Source organism: Ceratotherium simum, chromosome 4 (assembly GCF_057802395.1).
Source record: "Ceratotherium simum simum isolate JZ-2026a chromosome 4, ASM5780239v1, whole genome shotgun sequence".
Lineage (NCBI taxonomy): Eukaryota > Metazoa > Chordata > Mammalia > Perissodactyla > Rhinocerotidae > Ceratotherium > Ceratotherium simum.
The window spans coordinates 28,133,242-28,144,229 of NC_141903.1; the positions used below are offsets into that span (position 1 = coordinate 28,133,242).

The 10,988-nt window shown below is 46.1% G+C and overlaps 1 protein-coding gene across 4 annotated transcripts in view; it reads left to right on the forward strand.

Annotated features, from left to right (window-relative positions):
• Positions 1–10,775, forward strand: part of SH3TC2 (SH3 domain and tetratricopeptide repeats 2) — a 62,289-nt gene extending 51,514 nt beyond the window's left edge. For 3 of the 4 annotated variants that reach the window (XM_087429588.1, XM_087429589.1, XM_004428668.3), the window contains exons 13-17: positions 72–222; positions 2,342–2,464; positions 3,693–3,843; positions 6,073–6,269; positions 7,910–10,775. In XM_087429588.1, coding sequence (XP_087285714.1) covers positions 72–222; positions 2,342–2,464; positions 3,693–3,843; positions 6,073–6,269; positions 7,910–8,101 — 814 coding nt within the window. In that variant the 3' untranslated portion in view covers positions 8,102–10,775. The remainder of the gene's footprint in view (positions 1–71; positions 223–2,341; positions 2,465–3,692; positions 3,844–6,072; positions 6,270–7,909) is intronic. The other variant, XM_087429590.1, reaches the window with a different exon arrangement.
• Positions 10,776–10,988: the final 213 nt, after the last annotated feature.

Here is a 10,988-nt window from a genome sequence, read left to right on the forward strand (position 1 = left end):
TTCCTCCCGTGCTGAGTGACTCTGAGGCCCCTTTGAACCCTCACACCTTATGAGTGCATCTCCACCCCTAGGTCCCTCAGGAGGTCCCTCACCTGCATCAAGGAGAGCCTGCGTATCTTCATCGACCTGGGGCAGAGAGACAAGGCGGCCGAGGCCTGGCTCGGGGCTGGGCGACTTCACTACCTCATGCAGGAAGATGAGCTGGTGGAGCTGTACCTGCAGGTAGGCCTCCCGCAAGCTCATCTGCTGACTTGGGCCATTTGGAGAGGCAGATGTACCCTTCAAATTGACCAGCTGGAACTAGAGAGAGGTGATGTCCTCGCCAAGCCCTTGGAAGAAGGGTCAACAGGGGCTGCTCCGTGGATGCAAGATGGAAACCAGGATGTGTGGCAAGCTGTATACCGGTGGCAAAGGGCCAGTCCCTGAGACCCATATACTGTACACCTGTGAGCTCTCAAAGACCATGGTGGGAGACTCCGTCACCTGTCTCGTCAAGTATATCCATCTTCCCAAAGCTTGACACACACCTTGACTTCAGGGTTTTGCTGCAATTTGAGGCAAGGTTGAGGTGTGCAGGGTGTTGACATTATTGTTCCTCTATGGTTTTTTTTATTTGCATACCTTTAATGTCTGAGATATGGCATAGCGTAGTGATTAAAGGCCCGGGCTTTGGAGAGAGACAGGCCTGGAATCAAATCACAGGGCCATCGAGAATGAACTGTGTGACCTTGGGCTTGCTTTATGAACTCTCTGGGCCTCAGTTTCTTCATGGATGAACCCTATCTCTTAGGGTAAGGATTAGATATATCACTTGCATGGTAAACACATATGCATAGAAAGCATTTACTAAGTGCTTGGGACTTAGTAAATGCTTAATACATGGTATTTCATCATCATCATCATTATTATTATTACTATTATCTGCACATACTGACATTATGATGGCATATAAGATTTATTCCATCAAAAATGTGCCCATTATCTTTTCTTCCTTCCCATTTCTTATTTTCTCCCTTTTTACACTCCCTTATTCTATTACTTAAATTCGCACAAACTCATCTCTGGAGAGACTTAATAATGTTTGTGTCAGATTGATTGCATGCTTACTATGCACAGGAGACTTTGTGAAAACATCACATGCATGATGTAGTGTAATCCTCATTACAAATGCAGCAGGAGTGTCTATTAAAATCCTCATTTTCCAGATGAGGCTCAGTGAGGCTTAGTGACTTGTCCAAGGTGATACAGCCAGTAAGTGGTGAAAATTGCACACTGGCAGTGTGACTTAAAGCTTTCACTCTCAGCCTCCACACTATTCTGACGCAGGACTTTAGAGCTGGAAGGGTTTTCAGAGACCAGACAGTTCAGACATGACTGTCACTCTCCGGAGACAGAGGCCCAGAGGGAGATGTTCGGGTTGTTCACTGCTTGGCAGCAGAGCCTCCTGACTCCAGGATTCCATCTCACTGCCCCTCTCTCTGTGTAGCTGCCTATGCAATAACAATGGTAGGGTCTTGCCCCAGTGATTCGCTGGCCAGAACTGGTCCCAGGCCCGCCCAACCCCAGACTGCCACCTAACTTGATGTTCCGCAGAGTGTCGTTGCCACTGAAGAGAATCATCTTCACCTAAGGCCTCTACCTGAGGTCCTGTAGCTGTGCTGCAGACGCTGCGGGACATTCTTCCCTCCTCAACTTCCTCATCACGTTTTGGTTAGATGCAATATGAAATAGCTTGCTAGAGATAAGGGGTCATGGGGGCCAGGAGAAGGGTATTGGGCTAGGAAACTAACTACTGATGTGAACTCGGAGACGTTCCTTATCCTTTCTGAGCCACGGTTTCTGCATCTGGAAAGTGCGGGTGTTGCACGACATCACTGTTTTCCAAACTTCGTTCATTTACGCATCAAGTTTGTGGTTTTGCCATATCTATGTACCTTCTATACCATTATTTGCTTATTTTTCTTTGACTCAACTTCAAATCAACTTAGCTTTTTACACTAAACAGTGCTACCTGAAATCACAGGTTTTGATATATTATTAATCTTTTTTTCTGAAACATGTTAAGATAAATACTTAACTATTAAAACATAAATGTTCGTCTGTGTACTGCTAAAAATCATTTCTAGGGCCACCAAAGTAATGTCTCATACCATGATGGGGAAATGCTGGACTAAAGAATCTCGAAGGCTTCTTACCAGCCCTTCAAGTGTGGAGGACAATTCAGGGTTCCGGGGACTTAAGCAGAGGGTTGAACTAGGTGGTCAGATCTCATTCCTGCCTGTCCTGTGGATGTTCAGAAGTCTTTCTCTCCACCTTTGACGGCCATCTCTGTCCCACTCAGGCCGCCATCCAGAAAGCCCTGAGGTCAGAGGAGCCCTCCCTGGCTCTCAAGCTCTACGAAGAGGCAGGTGACGTGTTCTTCAACGGGACCCGCCACAGGCATCGCGCGGTGGAGTATTACCGAGTAAGTCCCGGGCTGTGCAGCGTGCCCAGCCAGGCCCTGGCACAAACGTGGGCAGGACCACATGGCCGGGGGCTCCTTTCCTCTCTCTTGCTGGTATTTCTTTTTCTTCCATTCCTCATCCGGTGCCTACTTGCTCTCCTTCTGTTCAATCTAGCAGGCCCTTAAAGAAGGAGCTAATAAACTCTGTCATTCTCTCCCTCCTGGGAGAACACACCATAATAATTACATCTCTTGGGTACCTAGTACTTTACCGTTTGTAGCACACTTCTACACGTACCAGAATGTTCCCATGTACCACTGGTGGCGTGGTGGGAGATGACTGGTCCACAGATGAACACTTTTGTTCTACTATATTTTTATTTAGTACACATTAAAATATATTTTGAAAAATTAAAAATGTATAACACCAGCTTGTCAAACCCACGATTTCACAGATATTATTGCAAAGATGAGGCAAGATAATAAAAGAGGGTTGATTTAAGAAATAATACTAATTAAATAAATGTCCAGATGTTAAGCAGATTATGTCAAAAAACATAATTGTCATTCATCACTGACTGAAGTTGGAGAAACCTCCATATCTCATTTGATCCTAAAATCTCCCTTATTGAGATATTCATTCATTTGCTTGTTCAGTTGTTTATTCAGTTCTCAACATCTATCAAGGCCCCAATATGTGCCGGGCACTGAGCTAGGGGTGGGGAGAACAAGAAGCACATCGCTGACTATCGAGGTGCTCATTTTCATACGCATTTTATAGATGAGAAAACTAAGGCTCAGAGAAATGATGAGAACTGCCTAAAATTCTATCATAATAAAGAAAATAGAAATAACCATTTATTGAGCACTCTCAGACACGATGTCCATACTCTATATACGTACTTTATAGATTAGCACTATAGGTGCTGGGGGAGCACATAGCAAGGAGGTGTAACTTCCCAGGTGACCTTAAGAAAAGTCATCTTCCCTTTCCCGCTCTCAGTTTCCCCAGTTTTAGGAGGCCGGATGACCTCTAGTGCTTCCACCTCTAAGATCTGGGCAAAGCAACCAAGAGCAAGGACCAGGAGAGCGAGTTGAGCAGAACCATGCATGGAGACAGGGCCAACCCCCTTGGTTTTAATCACTGCCATCCCCCCAAGCCCTGCCGGTGGAACCGAAGCCTCCTTGGAGTATGGTGTGTAGAGATGATTCTTAGCTAGACTAAGGTTCCTTGTGCCTCTGTTCTCAGGCTGGGGCTGTTCCTTTAGCAAGGAGGATGAAGGCGGTGAGAACCGAGCTCCGGATTTTCAACAAGCTGACGGAGCTGCAGATCAGCCTGGAAGGCTATGAGAAGGCTTTAGAATTTGCCACCCTGGCGGCCAGACTCAGCACAGTCGCAGGTAGGGGGTCCTAATTGTCTGGTGCATTGAATGGGGGCAGGTAAACACTCCCCATGGAGGGACAACAAAGCAGTAACAGCATAGGCTCTGCAGTTAGACTGCTTGGGTTCAAGTCCCGGGTCCAGCCATCAGGGAGACCTTGATTAAGCAAGATGCTTACCTTCTATAAGTCTTAAGTTTGCTACTGGCAAATCAGCACCCACCTCATGCAGTTGTTCGAAGACTAATGATTATCCAGGTAAACCCACAGCACAGCGCTTGATAAGCATTATCTGTGCCACACTAATTATTAGATTACAGTTGGTATTATTTCCGAGTACAGGGCAAGTGGTATTTTATCCTATGAATAGGCAATGCCCCCCCGCCCCCCCCTTACAAAAGCACTGTGCCTTAAATTTTTAATTAGTTGGTTATTAGTCAAAAGCACATTTTCTCCATGGAATTGAAATGTAAATGAAGGTCACATTCTTATTAACTCACTACATAGCTGAAATAGCTTGCATTTGCCACAAAAGCTAGTGGGAAACTATATGTCGTTAAAACAGAAAAAAGGCAGAATAAAAAATGATAAAAACCAAACATCATCTTGAGTGATGGTGCACGAAGAAAAGCAGGTTTGATTAGAGGAGGCTTAATTAGATGTACGGGCAAATGGAGTCTTCTGTGATGATCTAGAAGGGACTTCTGGTCATTCTCAATGGCATGAGAAGTAGATGGTACTGAACTTTATTGTGTCTAATTGCACTTCAGAGCTGTCTCGCTCCTTTTCCTACATTTTTTTTCACCACAGAAAACCTTATCTGAGCGACTGTCTCCTAATCTCAGGAGAGGCCTTGAGGGCCCCAGACAGAGCCCTCTCGGAGCACTCTTTATCCTTCCATGGACAAAAGCTGAAAGGAGGCTATATCCACCCTTTCACGTATTTCCTCATGACTGGATTTTTCCATATCAGAGAATTTTCTCTCCCTTGGATTTTCTTTTTTAATTTTGGCTTTTGGCTCTTGAAGCTTAAAAGTGATGTTTTTAGATTGCATCAAACAGCCACCTTGTGAATATTCCAAAACCAAAATTGGAAGCCTTTGTTCTCTTTAAAAGGCCACTTTCTATTAAGGGAGTTAGTTATTGAAACAACACACCCACCAAAAACCAAAACAACAAGTCATAGACCCGTTAGAAACCAAGTTTCTAAAATATGGGTTAAAACTCGACGAGTCTCTGTAATTTTCTGAGACCACGAGCTGAGAAAGGAGCAGAGGGTTCCTGTTGCTGACAGCAGTCCCAGAGAACTCTCTGAGGAGAGAGACTTTTATGCAGAGAAGACATTTGTTATACAGAGTTTTTCATTGTAAGGAATTCTTAGCTACCCTATCAAGCTAGTCTTGTCGCCGTGTCCCATCACAGAGATTTGGAAATAGTGATTTCCCAGAATCCTGAGTTGCAGCGACCTCTGCCATAACGAGAAAGCTCTCTTTGGGAGTCATCCCAGAACACCTTGACCAGCACACATCCTCCAATTAGTCACTCTCCTAGAGCCCTGCATTTTCTTTTGTGGCACTTATCACAACTGTGTCAACCTTAAAAATAAAACAGCTGGTTATTTTACGGGCAAAATGAGTTTATTTAGGAATAGCCGAAGAATCGCAATCCGGGGTGTGCATGCTATGGTGAACCACAGGCAAATCCAACAAACAAGGGAGAGGAATGTAATTTTATAGAGAAAAAGGAGGAAATTAGGAGGGGTTGTTTTGAACAAAAGTCCTTTGGAGAAAAGCAAGAGTTCAGAGCGGGGATGATTTCTCATTGGCTGAGTTGCTGGGGTAGTGGATTTCTGTTGGAATGCAATGTACATTTCTTCCTGTAATAATGATTCTTTCCTTTTGAGACTTTTGTGGGGGTCTGTAATTGACTATCTTTCCCATAATTGACCTCAAGTGGTACTGCGTGGGAGCTCCCCCTTCTGGCCTCTTGACTCCATTTTAAATGAGGCTTCCCCTTATTAATTTTCACAGGTGTAATTTTACCTTTGTTTGTGAGATTATTTAAGGAATATCTGTGTCCTTTGAGACAATAAGCCTCATGAGGGCAGGATCTTTTCTGCTTTGTTCCCTATGTCCCAAGCTTAGTCCCTGACACCTAGCAGACCTTCAAAAAATTGTACAGAATGAATAAGTGAGTGAATGATGCGAAGTGTTGGCTGCAGGATATCTCTCTCAGTCTTCCAATTCCTAGGAGATCAGAGGCAGGAGCTGGTGGCCTTTCACCGTCTGGCTACCGTGTACTATTCCCTGCACATGTATGAGATGGCTGAGGACTGCTACCTGAAGACTCTGTCCCTCTGTCCACCCTGTCTGCAGAGTCCCCAGGAGGCCTTATACTACGCCAAGGTGTATTATCGACTGGGCCAACTCACCTTCTACCAGCTGAAGGTAAGAACCAGGCTTCTAAGGTCGTGTGAGAGCTACCATCCAACCATATTATTCCCTGACCCTGAGCCTTCAGGGTAGAGTTGAGAGGGCCCAGATGGGGAGTCTCCTCTCGTAGGGTGGAGAGTGGCTCCACTGGGGACACAATGGCTCTTTCCACTTAGTCCCATTGGAGACCTCAAAGGGGCTCCTCCTCTGCAGAGGAGACAGACCGTAGCTCCTCTTTGTCTTTGCCCTGCTATGATTTCTGTAGCCACTTTATCTATTGGGTACTATGGGCACATTGCCTAGTGCCTGTGAGCTCCTCAAGGGCCTCTGAAAATATACGAGACTCAAAATAATACATATATAAGACCCCAAAACAGAAGAACTATAAGCTCCAAAATTAAACTCAAACTTAATGCTTAACTCGGTCTACAAAATGTTGTAAATTAAGCAGTAAATTGCAACTCATTTCTTATAAAGTTATATACAACTATATTTGGGAGAAATCTGAGAATATGTCTGAAATAACGAGGTCTTGGGGTCTTCGAATGTAAGCATGCATTGGTCCTAAGAAGGCTTTAGCCCTGATTCTTCTGGTGGCGCTGCTGGAGTTGACTCCAGAACTTCTTATTTTTCCAGCCACTTCTAGAACTCTGCTGGTTTTCTGAAATTCTGTAACAATTCTGGCCCTTGAACCATGTCCCTGGGCATTGACTTCTCCTTCCCAGAGGCCCTGTCTGCTCCACACAACCCTTAATCTCTTAATGCAGTGGCTTCTGAGTCACGCTTGTGTTTGGCCCCCAGGGGACCCTCAGGGCAGCTCTGCTGTCCCCTTCTTATTTGCCAGACGTTTTTTCTGGCCTGAATTAATTATTGACTTAGGAGGGTTAACGGGAACCAGACATCCCTTTTTGAGTCTCACCCAAAAAAGCATCTGTTCCTCACCCCTACACGTAGTGAAGGACTCCCCAGCCATCTTGCCTCTGTCCCACTGCTCCTAGGAAGTGGCTCAGGGACAAGGTGTGTGTGATCTGATTGCATCAACCATGGGCTGTCGGGATTGCAAGGGGAAGAGCTCAACTCGAATTAGCTTAAGCAAAGAAGGCAATTTATTGGCTCAAGTAACTGGGAAGTTCAGGTGTAAATTGAGTTTCAGGTAGTTCTGGATGCTGGTACTCAGATGTTATCATGGATTTCCCCCCTTTCTCTGTATCTCTTGGCTCTGTATGTTTCTACTTCTCTCTGTTTCTTGGCCTCCTTCCCCTCCAGCTATTGGCAGGCTCAAACCCACGTCTACAAGGGTGAGGGACCGTTTTCTCTGCTAGGTCACGCTAAAGGTCCTGGGCAGTGAGTGGGATAGGTTAGCTTGAGTCACTTATACATCCCTGAAGCAGTGTGCCCAGGGCGATGCTGCTTCATGATTATCTGAGCCTGAGTAAGGTGCCACCCTGTGCCTGGGGCGGAGGGCCACTGGGGTTTGCAGCTTCACGGGAGTACAGCGGAATGTGGGAGGAGCTTCCCCAAGGAAGTGGGAGGAGGGAGTGGGAAAGTATGGGCAGACAAAGCTGGAGTTCTCAGAGTTCTGGCACTGCCTCCCAGCCTCTTTTGGAAATGTTTGCTAATGCTGTCTCTTCTTTGCCCCCATGCCATGGGGTTAGGATGCCCACGATGCCACTGAGTACTTCGGGCTGGCCCTGGCAGCAGCGGTCCTGCTGGGTGACGAGGAGCTGCAGGACACCATTAGAAGCAGGCTGGACAGCACCTACCGGAGCCCCCTGTGGCACAGCAGCCCCTCCGGGCGCTCCTCAGAGCGGGCGCGGTGGCTGAGTGGCGGGGGGCTGGCCCTCTGAGGAGAGCTGTCCGGTCTCTGACAATGCCATGACCAGAAGCCGCCTCCCTGCCCTGGGCTCCTAGACACTAACCTGGAGGGTCCGAGGCACCACCTGGCCCAGCCCTCTCATCTTACAGTGGGAGAGCACAGTCCAGAGGGAGCAGGGCTCACTTGGGCCACACAGGGCGTGGATGATGGAGCAGGGATTAGAAGTCCTGGCTTCACGTCTAAAGCCTTTCCTGTGGCCCTTCCACACATACAGACTCTGAAACACACTTTCTCAACACGCAATTCTAGAGAAAATGAGACACCTTGCCCCCGGAAAACCTGTCTCCTTTCCCCGGGGAGGAAATCAGGCATGCCCTGGAGAGAAGGCACGCAGACTGGACTTCCTTCCCTTCACTGACTTTGCTCAGGGAAAGACCCCTCCCCTTGCCAGCAGAGAAACTGGTAGTTTCTTTCTTCTCTCTCTTCAGCCAGGACCAAAGCAGGTGCCACTCCTCCTGCTCCTGGGGGCTGGCAGGCGGGAATTCACCATGCTCTTAGCTCGAAACACATGGCCTCAGAATGGCCAGCTGGAACGCACAGGGTGTGAGGTCTGACATGGATTCAGGATTCACCGTCTCCATCCTGCCCTGAGGTTCTGCTCCCCCATAACCTTCCAGAAACCCTGGGTAACCTTTCCAAGGGCCAAGGCATAAAAATTGGGCACTAAGAAAATTATGACGTAAATTACGTGTGAATAGTGTATATTATTAAATATTGCCCAATTACATTTATACACTCATTTGTTTCCTTTATAATAGGGAGAGATGAGATGGGAGACTTGAAACATGGGTTAAATACCGAGGTGTCCTATTGATTTCAGGGTAGCTCCTTGACAAAGCATCTCTATTATCTGTCACTGCAGAACACACGTAGTGGTTTGAAACATTTATTATCTCACAGTTTTCTAGGAAGGCAGGAATCCAGGTGTGACTTAGCCAGGTCCTCTGGTTCAGGGTGGTTCACAAGTCTATGGTCAAGGCATCAGCTGTGACTGTGGTCTTCTCCGGCTCAGCTAGGGAAGGATCCACTTCCAAGCTCATTCACATCGTTGTTGGTGGGAATCAGTTCCTTGCTGTTGGCCAGAGGCTGCCTAGAGGTCCTTGCCATGTGGACCTCTCCATAGGGCAGCTCACGACGTGGCAGCCTGCTTCATCAGGGCGAGCAAGCGAGAGGAACAAGAGTGAGTGAGAGACAGAGGTCGCTATCTTCTCATCTCACCCAACCCAAGGGACATCCTATTAGTTTTGCCAATTCAATTCATTATAAGTGAGTCACTAGCTCCAGCCCACACAAAAGGGGAGGGAATTACCAAGGGTGTGAATATCAAGAGTCAGGGAATCATTGGGGACTATTTCAGAAGCTGCCTACCACAGTACCTGAGTTCTTGGAAAATGGAATCAGGAATTCTCAAAGGCAGTGAGCTCAAAGTAGGGTCCACTGACTGGACCAGCAGCATCAGTGTCATCTGTTGGACTGTTTGAAATGCAAATTCTGGTGCATTTCAGAGAACTAAGACCTCTGAATCAGAGTCCCTGGAGCCCGGGAGCCCTAACTTTACCCTGCTCTCCAGGTGATTTAATGCACATTAAAGCATGGTTCTCAAAAAAATCACCCGGAGAACTTACTGAAATGAAATTTCTTGTTCCTACCCCAATAATTCTTATTCAGTAGGTCTGGGAGACATCCCAGGAATGTGGATTTTTAACAAGCAACTCCAGTGATCCTGATGTAGGTGTTAACCCTTGCTCTGAAATATGGGAACATACAAGAAGATCTAGCCGTAGGGCTAGCCGCATGATGCCCAGCAGCTTAGAGTTTACTGTCATACTCTCTGCCCTTGATTTCTAGCTTCTTGGACCAAGCAGATGGTTGGTGGGGTGGTGCGGTGGGAAGTGGGTGGTGAGTTGAGTCAACATTGCATCTTCTAGTCACCAAGCTTGTCTATACATCAGTACATCTTATTTCCTCTTAGGTGCTTTGTTGTTTGTCAAAACACTCTCTACTCTAGAGAGTATTCTTTTCCAGGAAGAAAATGAAGTAACCTAATCCACCACCACGTAAAATAAGTGTGGTTTTGCTCCCATCACAAACCATAAAATCCGTGAGGGGGAGGGATGCTGTGGATGAGCTAACCTCCGATGCAAGTCCTTTCAACAACATTCCTGGGAGACAGACAGGGGCACATGCGTTCCAGAACACTTATGCATCTTGTATTTGAAGAAGGCTTGCTTGGCCCTGGAACCTATGCCATGACCTGGTCCCCAAATGACTCAGGTTATAGACCCTCTCCCTTTTCCCGCCGACCTATTACTTTCCTCTGGCCAGAGGCCAATTTCTGTTCTCTGACAGTGTGGTTCCCATAATTGCACCAGGCTTTTGGTGTTGGCTGGGGGGTGGAGAGTACAGAGGAATGCTACCGTACTAAATGTAATTTAATATTGTATTTTAATGTTGCATTATGATTTTTTCTTCTTCCTAGCAGCCACTTCTTGCTATTGGCTCACATTGAGCTCATGATCAGTTGAAACATCTTCTCACCTGAGCTTCTGGTTGGTCAGATCTTTCTCAATTGCTACAAATATACATATAAAGAAAGAAAGAAATATATACATATATATTTAAATAAATATATATATTTAAGTGAAGGGCATTATATCTACTCATTTTACATTTCATTGGGAATTTTGGTTAAAATTTTCTGATTCTGTACATTTTGGTTCACCTATAAATCTGGTAAATTTGCCTCTAACCAGGTTAGTTATAAAAATGATCAGCACATTTCCAAAGATAAGGATAGGACTATTTTTTGCTTCTTCTTTTTTTTTTTTTTGTGAGGAAGATCAGCCCTGAGCTAACAT